General features: G+C 41.5%; 1 protein-coding gene across 2 annotated transcripts in view; it reads left to right on the plus strand.

Moving 5' to 3' along the window:
- The window catches only part of FBXL5 (F-box and leucine rich repeat protein 5), a 43,376-nt gene that overhangs the window by 18,345 nt on the left and 5,860 nt on the right, over positions 1 to 19,171 (plus strand). For both annotated transcript variants that reach the window (XM_070948915.1, XM_070948914.1), the window contains exons 6-9: positions 2,477 to 2,602; positions 14,112 to 14,260; positions 14,456 to 14,538; positions 16,281 to 17,012. In XM_070948915.1, coding sequence (XP_070805016.1) covers positions 2,477 to 2,602; positions 14,112 to 14,260; positions 14,456 to 14,538; positions 16,281 to 17,012 — 1,090 coding nt within the window. The remainder of the gene's footprint in view (positions 1 to 2,476; positions 2,603 to 14,111; positions 14,261 to 14,455; positions 14,539 to 16,280; positions 17,013 to 19,171) is intronic.

Below are 19,171 nucleotides of genomic sequence, written 5' to 3' on the forward strand. Positions count from 1 at the left end.
CCGCCTTTGTGCAAGGAGGGACAGGAGGAGCACTGCCAGAGCCCTGCAAAATGACCTCCAGCGTGCCATAAATGTGCATGTGGCTGCTCAAACGGTCAGAAACAGACTCCATGAGGGTGATATGAGGGCCCGATGTCTACATGTGGGGGTTGTGCTTACAGCCCAACACCGTGCAGGACGTTTGGCATTTGCCAGAAAACACCAAGATTGGCAACTTCGCCACTGGCGCCCTGTGCTCTTCACAGATGAAAGCAGGTTCACACTGAGCACATGTGACAGACGTGACAGGGTCTGGAGATGCCGTGGAGAACATTCTGCTGTCTGCAACATCCTCCAGTATGACCGATTTGGCAGTGGGTCAATAATGGTATGGGGTGGCATTTCTTTGGAGGGCCGCACAGCCCTCCCATGTGCTCGCCAGAGGTAGCCTGGCTGCCATTAGGTACCGAGATGAGATCCTCAGATCCCTTGTGAGACCATATGCTGGTGCGGTTGGCCTGGGTTCCTCTTAATGCACGACAATGTTAGACCTCATGTGGCTGGAGTGTGTCAGCAGTTCCTGCAAGACGAAGGCACTGATGCTATGGACTGGCCCGCCCGTTCCCCAGACCTGAATCCAATTGAGCACATCTGGGACATCATGTCTCGCTCTATCCACCAACGCCATGTTGCACCACAGACTGTCCAGGAGTTGGGGGATGCTTTAGTTCAAGTGTGGGAGGAGATCCCTCAGGAGACCATCTGCCATCTCATCAGGAGCATGCCCAGGCGTTGTAGGGAGGTCATACAGGCACGTGGAGGCCACACACACACTACTGAGCCTCATTTTGACTTGTTTTAAGGACATTACTTTGTTGACTTGTTTTAAGGACATTACTTTGATGTAAAGTTGGATCAGCCTGTAGTGTTTTTTTCCACTTTAATTTTGAGTGTAACTCCAAATCCAGACCTCCATGGGTTGATAAATTTGATTTCCATTGATAATTGTGTGATTTTGTTGTCAGCACATTCAACTATGTAATGAACAAAGTATTTACTACAAATATTTCATTCATTCAGATCTAGGATGTCTTATTTTTGTGTTCCCTTTATTTTTTTTGAGCAGTGTATGTATGTTATGTATATGTATGTTTGTAGCTCTTCTGGATCTTGTGAGAAGAGAACAACATCATCTGCAAATCTTAAGTGATTTAAATAGGTACCATTGATTTTTATTCCATCTTTTGCCCAGTCTAATTTGTGAAATACTTCTTCAAAGGAAATTGAACAGTGTGTTAAATGTGGTTGGTAGACATTTGGCAAGTTAAGCATAATTTTCAAGAACAATTTCCCTGTATTCCTAAAGAGAAAAGTGTTTGATCAGTGTATGCAACCTGCTCTAACATATGCCAGTGGAAAATGGATGCTAATCACACAGTCGATACAAAAGCTATAAGCGGGGCCAAAAGCCATGGAAAGATACATGCTTGGCATTACAAGACAAGATAGAAAGACCTGCACATGGATTAGAGAACAAACAAAAGTATACAATAGCAACAGAGTAAAAGAATTAAAATGGAAATGGGCTGGTCACATAGCAAGAAGAACTGATAGCAGTGGGCCAAGGCAGTCATAGAATAGATCCCACTTGATAAAAAAGCATCTAAGAAAGAGACCTAAAACAAGATGGATTGATGACATTGGCAAGTATTGCAGGCCCAATTGCCAAAAGAAAGTTCAGGACCGTATTGGTTGGAAACATGAGGAAGAGGCCTTCATCCTACAGTGGATAGACAATGGCTAAGATGATGATGGTGATGATTTGATCTAAATATTTAGATTTTACGGTGTGAAAATTACTGTAGTTAGTAATTGTCAAACTTGAATTTGCAAAGCTCTCTAGACTTGGACCTATACAGTTATCACTGCCTTATCTTCAGTTATATGTGTAGAAAACTATAAGCCAATATAGATTGAATGACCTTAAATTAGGCAATCTCTTGCCATTGCTTTTGAAATACAGCATTTATAAATTTAGGAGTTTTAAAACCCAGTCTATCCTCTTTTTAATTATATGGAAATGATTTGGATCTTTATTGAACTAAGTAAATAGATATTTGCTACTTTATTTATTGAGGTTTTTTTACCCCCTCCCCCCCCGCCCCGGTTTTGTTTTCTATTCTAACAACAAACCTAAAAAGTATTAGCATTTTCTGATAGACAAGTTTCTGGAAGCTTAAGGATTGAGAATGAACTGTGTCTGGGAATTATTTGAATGATTCAGCCATTAAAGATTTTGTAGTCTGGAAAAGTATACTCCAATTTTGCATGTACTACTTTTAAAACCTATAAGGATAAGAAAGCAATATGCAGTCTTTTAGCCTTTCTCTTGTGATCCTTTTACATACCTGTGATCAGCTTATGTTGTTATGCTGCTTGGTTATGGACAAAATGCCAAAGCTTCTTTAATGAATTAAATTTCTTACTGACTGATCAGGAAATTGGTCCCATGGCCCACCAGGTGATCTTGATACGGAGCCAGATGAAGAATGGGTGAAAAACAGAAAAGATGAAAGTCAGGCTTTTCACGAATGGGATGAAGATGCTGATATAGATGAATCTGGTGAGCTGTCTGCCTTGTTCAGTTTTGTCTGTCCCAAAGATTTGAACATTGAGTATTAATCTCATAGTTCACTTCCACAAAATGACCAGGTGTGAGAATTCAAACTGGAATACAGCTCATATGTATGGTGTCTGTTATGAAATGGCTACGTGGTCTGCCAAGTTTCTTCACCTGTTCCATTTCAAAGAGTTGATTCCAACAACAGTATGATGAGGTTGGCATTAAGTAAGGCTTATCTTGGGAAATGACAGTTTTCATCAGCCATTCCTAGCCTGGCTTTTTCCTGTGTTAAATTAATAGTTCTTATAATTTGCATACTTATATCAGTGTGAAATTCTGAGAATTTTAGTCTGGAAGGATTAGAGAAGGTCAGATTACAATTATGCTGATGATCTATAATGACCACAAGGAGGTTTCCCCCTCCTTTCTGCAAATGAAAAAAAAAGTTTTGCAAATTTTTGCTTAACTGCAGTTTGACATCTTGGTCAGGTTCGCACTTTAAAGCTTACTATAATGTGAATTGTTTGATTTTGGCTGTTTGCTATATGTTAGAGAACAGGTTTGGTATAATGGCTAAGACAGCAGGTGTCAGCTGCTCATCTTCACTTTCTTTGAAGCTCACTAGCAACTGGAGGGGGGGCATCTGGAAAGGAAGCACGCTGGAGATATGAAAGAATGTTATGGGAAATTGGGGAGTATGAAACTCTTTCAGAAAGTGATCTGTGGGAGGGTGGGGATTTTCCTGCCAATCATCGTTTCAGAAAGTGATCTGCGGGTGAGGTTTTTTTCCCTTCTGATTGCCCTTTCAAAGAGGAGCCCTACGCAAAATCCCCAGGGATCTAAGGAACATTTTTAGGGAGAAAGGTTCTGACACACTCCCACAGCGGCCGGCCGACTGCACCATCAAAATCCTCCTTAAACTGCGAAAGCTCAAGTTGTATTCCATGATCCCCAGAGAGCTGGAAGAACTCTGTGCATTAATAGATAAGAACCTGCAACGCTGTTTCATCCAGCCAGCCAGACTCTGGTAGCCGTCCCGGTCCTATTCCAGCAAAAAAAAAAAAAAGGCTCTTTCAGTTTATGCATGGATTACTGTAGGCTTAATACAGTCTGTGTGGAGAATTTATACTTCCTACACTCATGAAGGACATGCTAGCCCACTTAGCCAAGAGGAAGATCTTTGAAACTGGACTTATGCAAAGCGTATTACTGAGTCAGGATTAAGGACGGGGAGCAGTGGAAAACAGCTTTCAACTGGACCCTGGGTATTTTCAATTCTGAGTGCTACGGTTTGAATTGCAAGAAGCCCCTGCTGTGTTTATGCAGCTAATAAACAAATGTTCTGCATGAACACTTGTACAAAGGGGTGTTGGTGTATCTAGATGACACCCTGATCTACTCTGAAATAAAGCATGTTAAGCTTGTATATACTGTGTTAAAAAAATTGTGGGCGGCCGAGCTGTACATTAAACTTCCAAAGTTCCATAATGACAAAATTGAATACTTGGGATACTGAATCTCACAAGAGGGGGTGGAAATGGACCCAGAAAAAGTCAGGGCAGTCCTGGCTTTTGCCCAAATTACCCTACCCATTACAAACCTTTTGAAAACAAAATGGGAGGGAAAACCCAAGCCTAGCCAGCTATTAAATTGGACTATGGAATGCCAAGGGGCATTTGAAAAGCTCAAGGTTCTGTTTGCAGCAGAATCTGTACTGAAATACCCAAAAGCATATGCCCCCTTTGTAATCCAGGCAAATACTAGTGACATGCTGCAAGAAAACCTTCCATCCTTTCAAAGGTAGGTAAAATGAGGACCCAGATTGTGGGGGCAATAAGGTGACTTTATATAAATATACAAAAGTATGAAGGCTATTGCTTAACGCATTGTAAGCTGCCCTGAGTCTCTGGAGAAGGGCGGCATATAAATTAAAGCAAAAAAAAAAAAAAAAAACCACAGGGAACCCTTCAGCCCTGTGCCAACACTTCCAAAAAATTAACAGACCCAGAATAGAGGTGGGCAGTCTGGGAGAAGGAGACCTATACAGTTCAATGGGCATTGCTAACTTGGTGACGCTTCCTGGAAGGATTGAAATACCCATTTGAATTGTAGACAGATCACAAGAACCTAGAAGCTTTAAAAACCCCATGGAAGTTATCCCCCAAGCAGGCCCAACAGCATATAAGCAGATACATACTTTCAAACATTTCAACTTCACTCTGTGCTATATCCCAGGGGTAAAAAAACTTCCTAGCAGATGCTCTGTCCCGACTGCCACAATACAACAATGCTAGACCTGAAATCATCTAGCCAGTCATCCCCTCTAACCAGTTAGCAGCAGCAATAACCATGAGGGGCCAGGAAAAAGTCAAACCAAACATTCCCTGAGAAGTGTTAGATAAACCGAAAGCCGTCTTAAAAGATCCTGAATGCCTAGCGGCCCATAAAGAACAATGCACTTTCAGGAACAGACTAGCCTGGGCAGGTGCAAAATTGTATGTCCCTCTTCGGGAGTTGGTTTTACAAACTTGCCATGACTCAAAAGCTGCAGGGCATTTTGGATTTGTAAAGACCCTACACCTGGTCAAACAACAGTTCTGCTGGCTGGCCCTGAAAAAGGACATTGAAAGCTATGTAACCAGTTGACCAGTATGTGCGTCGGCCAAAAGATGACCAGGGAAACCCATGGGACTCCTGCGACTAGTAGCAAATTCCCACGCCCCTTGGAAAGTGATCTCTATAGTCTTTATAGTGGAACTGTCTGAGAGTGCTAGGAACACCATAATTTGGGTGGTTACTGACTTGTTCTCAATGCAAGTCCACTTTATCCCTTGTTCAAAGATCCCATCAGTCCATACTAAGGTATTTACAGACTTCATGGCATTCCTGATTGAATTATCTTGGACTTATGGGGACTGCCCAAGTCTTAAGTTCCGCCCACCCTCCCAAACAAATGAGGGGTGCGAACAAGCCAATTCAGTACTGGAATGGTACCTGGGATGCTATATTAATTATCAACAAAATAATTGGACAGGACTGTCACTGCGTTATTTTATTTGCCAGCTGAACTCATTATTTCTGGACTATCTGACTCTCCGTAGCTTTGCCAACTTCTTATCAGTAAGCTACGTGTTTCCGTATCCACCCACATTCCTTCACTTGCTCTTCACACTCTCTTTCCTTTGTTCTCCTGCCAGAGAGGTCCGTCTTGGACCGGCAGGAGATCTCACTTGCCAAAATGTAACAATTTAACTTTTCTTAGTTAGTGAGGTGTTTTATTTTCTTTATAACAAATAAATGAGTTTTATTAGAAACCTTCCTCGCGTTTCTTTTCAGATTATTGTAACTTGGAATAAGCCTCGATTCATCTCCTCCTCTAAACCAGGGTAATTAGTCCCAGAGCCAAACATGGGATTAATAAATGCCCTGACAATCTGGTAGCAGAGGATGGTTTTAAGATCAGGCTTGTAGCCATACAACATGAAGAAAGGAGTCTGATTTGTTACACTGCTCCAAGTACGGTTGACAATGTAATTTGCATACTTGATAGCTTCACCCCAGTATATCTTATCAAGGTTGGCGTCTTCTAGGAGACAACGCATCATGGTTTGCAGTACCTCTCCGTTGTGAGCCGATGTGTCAGGGGCCGACGTCTGATGAATAATTCCATTCTTACGCATCCAGTCCTGGAAACGCTGAGACATGAATTCGGCACCACGATCACTCTGTATTCTGGCGATGCGAACTTGGTGTTGGGTAGAAAGAAGGGTTGCAAAGTCTTTAAAGATCTGAAAAGTCTCTGATTTTTCTTTCATAGGATATACATATCCATATCTAGAGTAATTATCAACAATTGTTAGAAAATATTTTCTACCACCAAATGATGGCGGGAATGGACCAACTATGTCAATGTGAACCAAATCAAAAATGCGTGTTGACAGGCGTGTAGTGCGTTTGGGAATGGCTGCTGCTTTGGATTTGGCTTTCTTGCATACAGCACAATCCAAAAACACCTTACACCCCTTTAGATCCAAACCTTTTGCGAATTCCGGCATCTTCCTAAGAACATGGAAACTGGCATGCCCCAATCTTCTATGCCATTTGTGGATACACCTGGAATGCAAAGGTTTACCTGTTAGTGAATTCTCAACATTAACATTTTTATGCGGAACCTCAGGCTTGCTCTGAGCAACCTGTTTACCAATTCTATTTTTGTTGGCTTTAGGAGCCTTTGGAATAGCAACAGGATCTCTCTCTGGAGCATCTCTCTCTGGGCCTGTGCTCTGCCTTTTTGGAGTTTGCATACTTGCCTGTGTTTGTGTTTTAGGCTTTGGCTTTAAGTAATAAACACCACCAATTAATATGGTTTCAGCAACAATATCTCCATCTACATTAACTATGTAACTTGCTTTTTCAAGGTGGTGAACTTGGAACTTTAACATTCTAGACAAGTGATACTGACTAAGCAAATTACTGGTTGCTGTTGGTATGTAATAAACATCAGGAATGAATGCATCGAGCTCTTCAACATAAACAGTTCCTTTTCCTTTGACCTGGCAAGAATGATTTGAAAAAGAATAAAGTTCACGTAGCTCAGGTTCAGGCTCGTGCATCTCTGTGAAAAGTTCCTTTCTGTAGGTAACATGCAATGCTGCACCACTGTCCAAAGTCCACAGGAGTCGTCTGTCGTACTCTGGTTGAGGTTGTGGATCATTGGTTAAAGCCAATGTGGCGAGTGGAGTTTGTGGATCACGCCGGGGACCACGACGACCTTGTCTACCGCCTCTGCCTCTGCCTCTGGAGTCTGTTCCTCTGGGCTGGTACGTGACGGGAGCTGGAACTCGTTGGGGACAATCCCGGGTGGCATGTCCCACACAATTGCAGGTGTAGCATCTTGGCGTCCTTGGAGCGTAGGTCCTTCCTCGGAAGGGGCGCCTAGCTGGAGCTCTTGATGCGGGTGGTCCTCTCAAGTGTGGTGTGGCCAACATGAATGCCTCTTCTTCAATTAAAAGTCTACAGACATTGTCCACTGTGCGTTGAGCAATTGGGACTTGGTTAATTTTTGTAACAGCATCTTTCCATTCATAATTCAAAGAGTTAATAATGATGCTGGCTTCCGGTTTGCTCTTCGTAGCCACCAGACGGTCTCTCGGGACCGCCAGCCCCTTCGCCTGTAAAGAGCCGCCTGTACAGCGCAAAGGCGGCTCGAAAAACCCCATTTCCAGGAGGAAATGTGGGATAGAGCAGGTGAGTGTAGGTAGAGCTCTCCGTAGCCCCCAGGGTTTTTTTTTACTCTTGGGGGCGGGCGGAGGAAGCTCCCTATAGCACTTGCCGCCCGCTCCGGGCGTTGGGAGACTTCTGCCTTTTTGCAGAACAAGGCTACGAAGACAAGCTTCTTAAGATATTTAACAGATTAACTAAAGATGATGAGATTTGGATCTGGATCTGTGACCCTAAATTGCAAGTATTAATATTTATTTCGCAAAGGATATTCAACAAAGTAAAAAAGACCTTTTAAAATGGCGATTGCCGAAACTGGAGCAGGGAAGCTGAAAAGAGAAAGTCCTTCCGTTTCTTATTAAGTTACAAAGCAGCAGAATAAATGCTCCTGGTTACATTTGAAGGGATTTGAGCTGGACCTGTGACCCTGAATTGCAAGTATCTCACTTATTTTATAACAATTATTGAAGAAGGAAAAGGAAAAGGAAAAAAGAATCTTTAAAAAGGGCGATTGCCGAGGCTTGAGAAGGGGCTGAAAGGGAGAGTCCTTCCGTTTCCTATTGAGATACAAAGTAGCTGAATAAATATTTTTGGCTACACTTGAAAATAAAGCTCTACTTTTGTGTTTTTTCTCTTCCTGGAGATTTGATATTGATCTTGGTTGGAAAGAAGTTTTTTTTTTTTTTTCTCTGCTGCCTCTCTTTTCTTTTTTTTTTAAAAAATAGTTTGTCTGTGTTGAAACATGGCATTAAAGCCGGACAAACAAGCAATGGGGGGGGATTCCCCCATTAACAAATTACGTGACCAAGTTTTAAAGCTCCAGACTCAGAAAACTGATTTTAATATAATTGAATTTCTTTTGGAGGAGATTGTAAGAAGGGATGAGATTGTGAATCAGAACTTTGAAAAATTTAAGCAGGAAATTAAAGAATTAGTGCAATTAAAGTTTGATATTCTGGATCGAAAGATTATAAAAATGGCTAATGGTTTTGTAGGATTTATGATTAAGTTGGATGAAAATACTAACTTATTAGAGTCTAAAGTGGAAGAAATTGAGGACAATTTGGATAATAAAATACAAAAAATTGAAAATGATTTGACAAACATTCAAGACAATAGCTCAGAAGAAAAATTTAAAATGGAGGTTGAACAAAAGTCTTGTAATGCAGAAAATTTACAACAACGGATTGAAAGAGAGGTCCTAATGGTGCATTACAATTTTACAGAATATGCGATCAGACTCAGAGGTTTGCAGGAAAATAACAGAGATGATTTAAGGAAAATATCTTCTGAAATTCTGGCTGGGATTTTAAAGGTTCAACCTGAGGAAGTGTTTTGTAGGATTGACAGAGTGTACAGAATAAACTCCTGGATTGCAAAGCAAAGGCAATTGCCTAGAGATGTGGTGATTTATTTTACAGATAAGGAAATTAGGAATAATATTGTGCAAAATTCCTTCAATTCTACTTTGCAATTGTATGGAAGAAAGATATGGATCTACAAAGAGCTCCCCCCCAAGATGTTAATGGAAAGGAAGAAATTTGGTTTTCTGGTGACTGAGTTAAAATACAGAAATATTCCATTTAGGTGGGATGCCCCAGTTGGCATAATATTGAGATATCAAGGAGAAAGATACCAATTAGATACTGTTGAAAAAGCGGAAGAATTTTATCAAAAATTTTTGAAAATGAACTTAACATCTATAGGCACAATACAGGATAAGCAGAAGGAGTTGGAAATAAATGGAAAACATCGAATTACAGAGGTTGCGGTAGACAAATTGTCTTTGGATTCTCTCGATACTCCAGCTGGATTATCTACAAATATGAGAGAAGCGGCATCTGATTTCAACGTGATGATTCACCAAGTTAAAGACAAGTATGGAAATCAATTAGCTGATATGCAATTGGCAAAAAAGAAATATGAGATACAAAAACAAAACCAACAAGATCAACTTATAAAGCAGAATGAAAACCGATCAGTTGATATACAACTTGTAGAAAGGAAAACAGGATGGAAATTAAACCCACAAAAAGAAAAGAAAAAAAGAAATAGGTCTCATAAAAACAGAAATTTCTAAATTAAGCAACGGTGAAGCCAGTGATTTTAAAAAAATGAATGAATATGTGAAAAGATAGTGGAGGCGAAGTATTGGTTAATATCATCCTGAGGACAGTGACAGACCTCTGCAGTGCCGTAATTTTGGGATGTGAAAAGAGCCTTAAACTGTTGGATTTGAATTATCTACTTTGGATTTTTTTCTTGTATTGATAAATATATTATAACTATTCTGAGCTACAAGGCAAGAGAGCTACGTTGGGGCATGCAGAAGATCTGGTTGTTACCCATTACGATGATGGGAATTAATAATCCTGATGAAAGCCACAATTACAACTATATGGAATACAATCATAATGTCACTCGGGTGGTTTTTTTTACTTTTATATATATATGAGGATATTCATTACTGATGGGGGCAGATGATGACTGAAGACTTTGAACAAACTGTTGCACCAGGATGCTACGTTACCCAATTATGGATGAGGGACTCAACAATCCAGTGGAAAGACATCAAAGAAGATATTATATGGATTATAAATTTAAAGTTATTGTCTTTTTTTTTTTAAATAACGGAATATATACATATATATATATATATATTAGCAGAGTGGGCAGTGGATTGAAGATATTAAGAATTGTTGTGCATGGTAATTTTGTAGGAAAGTGGGTAGAAATATGTTAGTCTACTGATGGATTAGCTTAAGAAAAGGGATGTTTAAGTGATATATTTAGGGTAGTGGAGGAAATGGACAGAGTTGAATAAATGTTAAATTAGGATTTATGGGGAAGGCTGCTTTGAAATGTTATATTAATATACACAAAGAATAAATGTTAAAGTAGGATCTATTATACAGTCTTAAAGTGGAAGGTTGCTTTGAAATGTTGTAATAATACATAGATATAAGTTTTGGGGAGGACAAAAAGGGCAGATTATTGCTAAATTGGGAGTTATAATAATATTATGCTAAACTAGAAGTTATCATACAATGTTATAGCAGACTGCTTTTTTTTTTGAAATGTATGGTAAAAGGGGAAAGTAACAATATTAATAATATTTTTAGTAAGTAAGGGTCAGTATATAGAGGAGGGAGTAAGGCGATGGTAAAATATTATGTAATCTGTTATGAATTAGGTTTTTGGTGTGAAGAAGTCACGGGGGGGATGGGTGGCGAGGGGAGGTTAGGGAGGAGGGGGGAAGGAAAAAAGGGGGAAAAATTTGTATTTGAAAACTTTTTCAATAAAAAAAAATAATAATAATGATGCTGATCATTTGAATATCTTTAATGTTATGGCCTCTTTCTCTCAATTCTGTTCTCAGACCTTTCAGTTTGGTCAAATGTCCTCCAATTTGTTCACCGGGTTTCAATCTCGAACCGTGGAGTTCAGACATGAGTAAACATGAAGATTCAATTGAGATAGGCCTGTAGCAATTTTCCAATTCAGCCCAAATTTGTCGGGCTGTTGTGTTTGGTGGAAAAGTGACCTGCAGTTCAGTATCCATGGACATCAATAATGTTGTGCGAGCCCTTATCTCTAAATCTCTTATTGCATAAGTCCAAGGTGGAGCAGGTGAGTTAAATACCATACAGTGCGTGCCTTCTCTAAGAAGCAATAGTGTAATCTCACTGACCCAGGCTTTGTAATTGTGTCCTGACATTTTTAGTTTTGACTCACCAGTTAGTGGAGAGACAGAAAGTGCCTGGTAAGGAGCCTGCACTTGGTATGCTGGCTGTGCTGGCAGAAATGCCTGTGGTATTTGCTGTGCCTGTTGTGGACCTAAAAATGGTCTTGGTTGTGCCATTGGAGGTGGGCCAGGAGGTGGCCCTATTTGCACTTGTGGCTGGGGCACATATGCAGGCATTTGTAGCTGCTGTGGCTGATGCACTGAAATCTGCTGTATTCCAGTTGCCATTTGTGCTTGATCTGCAATATTGGCATGACCTGCTGGAGATGCAGTCATTTGCCTTTGCTGTGTTCCATCTAAAGGGACACCAACACCGCCAGGGGGTGTTTGAGTTTGGGCCTGTGGAAACACTTGTGGCATTTCAGCTTCCTGTAGTAAATTACTTTTGCCAGCAGATGGTGCTGCACCTTTAGCTTCGGGCAGCTTTGCATACGGGGCATTGTATGCTTTAGAGTAGGAGTGGTTATGTAAGACATGTGTAACTTGATCAGGGAGACTTTCATGTGACGTATGCAGTGCTCTTTGCCTTAATTGGCCTGACACAGGATCCACCAGGGGGAGTGTCTTTGGCTCTGAGCAAGAAGACAATATGGCGCTTTTTGAAAAATTTAAGTTATCTCCCTTATCTTGCTCAAGCATAGATATAGCCATTTTTGCCTGGAATAGCTGCTGTTCATAGAGTTTTATACGGTCACGAAAGGCTTTCATAGTCAGCTCATCCAGGGTGAGCTTAGAGCTTGCAGAAATGGTATATAATAATTCAGTGCATAGCAGCACAGGGTTTACCCCTTTCAAGATAGCTTCAGGTTAGGACTTAGTAGGAATACCAAGGAATACTTAGTAGGAATACCAGAACTACCTTTGGAGAAACCCCAGAACCCCTCATTACAAAAACTACAAAATATGTGTCCAAGGAAGCACGAGAAGCCTACAAATGGCAGGCTGATAAAAAAGATGCCAAACCAAAATTATCAATTCAGTCACGGTCCAATTGGAATTGCCCAAAAACCTGAAAAGAATTCACCCCATATTTCATTGTAGCCTGCTGAAACCAGAAGTAACCTCTCCCCTTCAGCCACCTCCTCCACACCACCCCTTCCTATTTTCATTGAAGGGGAACAACATTTTAAGATAAAAGAAATTTTGGACTCTCAAAAACACGAGGGCAGGATCCAGTACTTGATTGCATGGAAACATTTCCTTGCTTCCCAATCTGAATGGGTTGACGGATGCCACGATCGAACTGACTAACTCCTTTGTGCTTTCCACAAGAAATATCCTAACAAACCCAAAATATTGGACCTCAATTGAATATTTAAATTTTTCCCCTCTCTTTTATTGCTAATGCCTTTGTAAAGGGGGCCAAATGTCAGCTGCTTCTCTTGGCTTTCTTTGAAGCTTGCTAGCAACTGCCATAACCAAGGTGGAGTGGGCATCTCATGGGAAGCTGCTGGAGATGTGAAAGAATGCTTTGGGAAATTGGGGAGTATGGACACTTACAGGAACTAGAGGTGCCAAACCAAGCCATTTGCCAAGCTTCAAGGATGCCAGTCCTTGATGCCTGGGACACCGAGTTCCCAAAACATCGGAACGAGACCTGATTGAACTACTCTCCCAGCGGGGAGGGCTTTGGACATTGGGGATTGCTTTCAATATGATTTTTGTGCTTTCTTCAGAGCTTGCCTCATCCACACTGCACTCAGCATCTCTAGTAAAAGTATCTTCTCTCTAAAACCTATGGTTCAAGGGTTGTTTTTTTCTAGGGAGTAGCTGGGGCCAGTCTGGCTTGGTGACCTGGTGTAGGGGGGAGGAGAAGGGATGGTTCTGTGTGAGTGGCAGATGCGCCCGTGCGCTGCTCCTTTGTGCAAGGGTAGGGCCCGTGCGTGTGAGTGTCAGGTGCCTGCTGCACGAACAAATGGAACTTTGCACTTTAGTGCCTGCCACTCACATAAGTGGAGCTGTGCATGCGCTGCTTACCACTTGTGCCACCCGGTTCCGAATGGGCCACAGCCCAGGAGTGGGCTACAGGGGTTGAATACCCCTGGGCTAAGGTACTGGCCTAGAAACTAGGAGATTATGATTTCTAGTCCTCCTGTAGGCATGAAAGCCAGCTGAGTGACTTTGGACCAGTTACTCTCTCTCAGCCTCACAGGCTGTTGTTAGGAAAATAGGAGGCAGAACTATTAGGTAGATTCACCACCTTGAGTACGTATAATATATGTGTATATATTCTGTTTTTCTTTTCAGGCAGGAAAGTCATGTCCCATCTAGATTGTATCTGCATACAATTACTAGTATATGTATCACTGATTGAAACATGCTAGCTTAGTATGATACGAATACTGAACTTGGACTAATACTAACATTTAGCTTAGCTATGACTTGGGTTAATTCAAACAAAAACACAGTATTAACTACAGCAAATTGATCCAGGTGACACAATAAACTGCAATTAAGTATAAACTTCCAGGTTTTTTTCCTTAATACAATAGTTTAGAACATTCATTTTTATTTTTAAATGTTTCTTCTCATTTTATTAAATAGAAGAAAATGGAGAAGAATCCTCTGCTATCAGCATTGTACAGAAAGAAAAAGACTTACTTCAAGGCATAATCCATAACATTCTGCCACGTGTAGGCTCATCAGTGAAAACCATTGTACTGGCCTACAGTTCAGCTATATCTAATAAAATGGTACAGTATACAATAAGTGATTCTCTAGAGTGTAAAAGTATCCTGAATATATTTTTAAAATGTGTGTCATCTTTTTTTCTAGTTGATATTTAAGATGAACTAATAATATATAAAGGAAATACAAGTTGAAATGATGTTTTGCTATTTTCTGCATTCCTTTTATAATACAGCCTTCTTAAACTGTTTTTAATATAGGTCAGACACATCTTGGAACTTTGTCCTAACCTGGAATACCTTGATCTCACTCAGACTGATATTTCTGATTCTGCATTCGAAAGGTTGATAGCTTTCATTTTAAGTAGTAGTCTGTATATGAGAGATTGGTTACCTTGTTACATGTTATCATTCCCAGCACTTACAGATAGTCCTTACTTAACGACCATTAGATCATTTGAGTTTAGATGGTGCTGAATGAATGGTGGTTGTAATCAGTCCATGAAGTTACAGTAGAACTGTTTCAGCACCCTCACAATCATGTGATCAAAACTTGGGTGCTTGACAACTGGCCTGTATTTAGGACCGCAGTGTTTGCTTCAACTCCCCTCATTAGCCTTTCTCCCCCTTCCATCTCTACTGTGCCCAGCTGATCTTTACCAACTTCCTCCTGCTGTTGGCCTGCGATACAGACCTTGGGCTAGGGAGCATCCCATGGATGCATGCAGTGGAACAGGACAGAGTGATGGAGCCTTGTCTTCCAAAGGAAGCTCACAAGGCCTGGTTGGGGAGGAAATAGCAGTATTCCCAAAGGTGCTTTTTTTTCAAGAGGCAACTGAACGTTCTTGTTTTTCTTTGAAGACGTTTTGCTTCTTGTCCAAGAAGCTTCTTCAGCCCTGACTGGATGATGGGGAATGGAAGGATTTATACTGCTTGCAGACAGCTGGTCATTTGCATTCTTTTAGCAGGTTGTTAAGGTCACCTGGAGGTTTATCTGTGTCATCTTGGAACTTGCCTTCTTGGAACTGTTGAAAGGATTGTGTTGTAGGTTGGAGATAGATGATGTCATATCCCCCCCCCCGTTGAGAGAGGGCTGTTCAGAGGGGGAGGGATACGACGTCATCTATCTCCAATCTACAACACACTCCTTTCAACAGTTCCAAAAACATTCCACACCCAATTTGCACCATTCAGGTGACCCTGATGACACAGATAAACCTCTAGGTGACTTTAACTACCTGCTAAAAGAATGCAAATGACCAGCTGTCTGCAAGCAGTATAAATCCTTCCATTCCCCACCATCCAGTCAGAGCTGAAGAAGCTTCTTGGATGAGAAACGAAACGTCTTCAAAGAAAAACAAGAATGTTCAGTTGCCTCTTGAAAAAAAGCACTTTTGGGACAACCATGACCTGGATGACTGAGAATCTCCATAGATGGAGTTGGGAGTTCACACAAGGCAGGAAAAACATGAGGTTCTCACCTAACAAAAAGAGTGTTTTGGGAAGCATGTTGGCAGTAGAGTAAATGGCCTCTGCAAAGCTTGGCACAGCTGCTTCCCAAGCCTTCCCCAGTTGTATTGTACAAAGATGAATCTTCGCTTTAATAGCAGCTCCAGTGGAAGTGTGTGTGTGCATGTTGTTGGAGGTAATTTGAAGAGTAACTGCACTGGGCATTCTGGAAGATGTGACTGCAGAAATGCAGGCAGCCTTGCTGATGCCAATACTTTTTGCAGAGCTCCCTTTCAAAGGCTTAGCAGAGTCCTGTTTAGTAACATATTTTCCTTGCAAGTTAGTTGAACAGTTATTGCTGATTAGAGATATTTTCATTTAGAAAATAACAGTCATAGTTCCTATTTGATGTTTTTTTCCTAGTATACATATCTACATTTTCATTTAAGGGTGAAATTTTTCATCTTAAGGGATGAACATTTTCATTGCATATCATATTGTTGTTATATTGTTGTTTTAATATTTGCTTTGGGGATGGGTTGTTAATGTACTATTAGCTGCCAGTATCCACCATGTAAACTGTCCAAATAAATACATAAACATTATGATGTTAATTCCACACAATTATTTGTTTCAGTTGGTCTTGGATTGGTTGCTGCCAGAGTCTCCGGCATCTTGATCTCTCTGGTTGTGAAAGAATAACAGATATGGCTGTAAGAAAAATTTCTAAAGCTCTAGGGATTTTGTCTTCCCACGAAGTACGATCTCAGAAAAGTTTTCAAAACGGGAGAGGAAAAACTCTGTGGAAAAACAAAGAGATTGCCTTGGAGTTCAGCAAAAAGGATTGTGGCCTGCACTATATAACAAATGAAAATGTGATTAAGGAAGAAGGAAACGAAAGCCATTGGAATGTACCGGTCAGATCAAAGGGTTTCAGCTCTGCTTATATCTGGATGATAGATGCCAAAGATCTGGCCGATATTGAAGATGCTGCAGAGTGGAAGCACAGAAATTTGGAAGGAGATTGTGTGATAGAACCAGCCTCGCCTTTCCCTTGCTCTGCATCCTGCTGCAATAAAGACATTTTTGGATTAAGGACTAGTTTCTGTTGGCAGGAGCAGCAGCCTTGTGCTTCTGCGGCCCTGACTTATTGTGGCCACTCCTTTTGTTGTGCCGGGTCAGCATTACAAACTTTCCAGGCACTCCCGCCATCCCCTGGGTTACTTAACCACGCACCAAGGACTAATAGGCAGATAGAGGGGAAAGACTTGGCACACCTCAGGAGTGCAAAATCGGACCAAAAGACAGCCCGAGTTCTTCAGTTCCTCAGTTTATCAGGATGTTACCAGATAACAGATATTGGTCTCAGGTAAGTAATCTGTTGCAAGAGATCACTGTAGCTGTTTTGAAAAACAGCACAAATGCATGTCACTAGTCCTTTCTTTGGTATTTCTATTTCTCACACAACTGAGTTGAAAAATAGCAATGAAGCAATAAATAGCAGTGATGTTTTTTTCCCCATTGAGAGAATCCAGAATAGGGTTAGACAAGGAGACCCAAACGCATTGGTAGCCACACATTGCAATGAACAAGGACATGCATTAAATTTTGCAGCTACTGTGATTGTTGGCCAAGCAGGAACAAAACTAGCCAGAGAAATGATTGAAGCCTGGGAAATGGGCCCTTTGTCAGTCAATAGGAGTGCCGATTTACTACCACTCTATCAGGTACTTAGGAGCTGAGGACATGGTGTCACAAGGAAACAATTAAGAACTTTAATAGCCAGCCATCAACACCCTAATTAATAACTAGAACAACAACTCCTCTGGAAAAAGTGCAGAGAAGAGCAACCAGGATGATTAGGGGACTGGAGACTAAAACATATGAAGAATGGTTACAGGAACTCGGCATGGCTAGCCTAGTGAAGAGAAGGACCAGGGGAGACATGAGTTCCAATATTTGAGGGGCTGCCACAGAGAGGAAGGGATCAAGCTATTTTCCAAGGCCCCTGAAGGCCAGACAAGGAATAATGGATGGAAACTTTCCAAGGAGAGATTCAACCTAGAAATTAGAAATTTTCTGACAGTGAGAACAATCAACCAGTGGAACAGCTTGCCTTTGGAAGTTGGGGAGCTTCATCACTGAAGGCTTTCAAGAAGAGATTGGACTGCCATTGTTGGAAATGGTGTAGGGTCTCCTACTTGGGCGGGGGGTTGCATTAGATGACCTACAAGGTCCCTTCCAACTCTGTTAATCTAATCTAATCTTGCTTCCATCTTGAAGGCCAAGAACTCATAGCCCAGGATCATTTGAGCCGAAGCCAGGAGCCATGGGAACTTCTAGATCAGAGGTGTCAAACTCGGGCGGGAAGTTTCATGTGCTGACCATGCCCACCCCCAGTTTAGTGAAGGGGGAAAATGTTGCAATACATCACGTGACGACAATGTGACACTGCGAGTTTGACACCCGTTCTAGGTGTGGCAGAGAAGATGAACAGCGCTGGCAGTGAGCTCAGCTTTCCATTGAACTAGGCATTGCAGCAACTTCTGCAACCTCTGTTTGGCTAGATTAGGCAATGGACATAACACTTAGAATAACTCTTCTGATATCCTGAGCAAACCCACTGGGTAGTTCTGACAGATTCATCATGGAATCCAGAAAAGTGAACCTACAACAAAAGCATATGAGTCCCCATAATTAGAATGGTAGTAGGAAGACTAAGGAACACCAGATATGGCAATATGGTGGAGGAAAAATTGCTGAGCTCTGATTCAGCAGGGAGACATAAAGTAGTCTAGAAATAGCATCTCAGGATTATGAGGATGATGAGTTCAAGAGGAAGATAAGATTTTAGATGATGTTTTTGCACGGTCCACAACTAATATCAAAGACTTTTTAATGCTGACTTACTTTGGTGATACCTAAATCAGCAAAGATGATCCTAGATCACTACATTCTGCCAACATTATTCTTCAAGTTTCAAAATAGATATTAGAAAGGCTTTTCTAGACCTCATAGAGATAATCAAGACACAGTGGGTAGGACCAGCACAACTAAAGATACCCTCCACATTGGTGTGGAGGTGTATCTCTGCATATTATGGGGTGCCTGCTTTTTGCCTAGCAGCAATTAGCAACAGTCCTAATATATAAATGCTCACAGATTGACTGAAATGTACCGTGTTTCCCCGAAACTAAGACATGTACCGATAATAAGCCCAATTGGGCTTTCGAGTGCACGCGCTATAATAAGCTCCCCCCGAAAATAAGTCCCCCCAAATACTTATACGCATGCGCAGCTTGCATATAAGGGGGGGAGCGAACGGTGGGGGGGAACATGCCCCACGTGCACCTCCCATCCACCTGGAACGGCCTTGCGGAGGCTGCTCCTGCAAACTGTAGCTTGTGCGCCCCTTCTCTTAGTGGTGGCCACAAAATGCAGCCGCAAACAAACTTTTGCCAGCCCTAGCTGAGGGCTGGGAGGGGTACTGATGCCGGAGCTCCGAGCAGTGGCCAGTGCGAGCTGTTT

Source organism: Pituophis catenifer, unplaced genomic scaffold (genome assembly GCF_029215685.1).
Source record: "Pituophis catenifer annectens isolate HBS135680 unplaced genomic scaffold, rPitCat1.0.hap2 SCAF_8, whole genome shotgun sequence".
NCBI lineage: Eukaryota > Metazoa > Chordata > Lepidosauria > Squamata > Colubridae > Pituophis > Pituophis catenifer.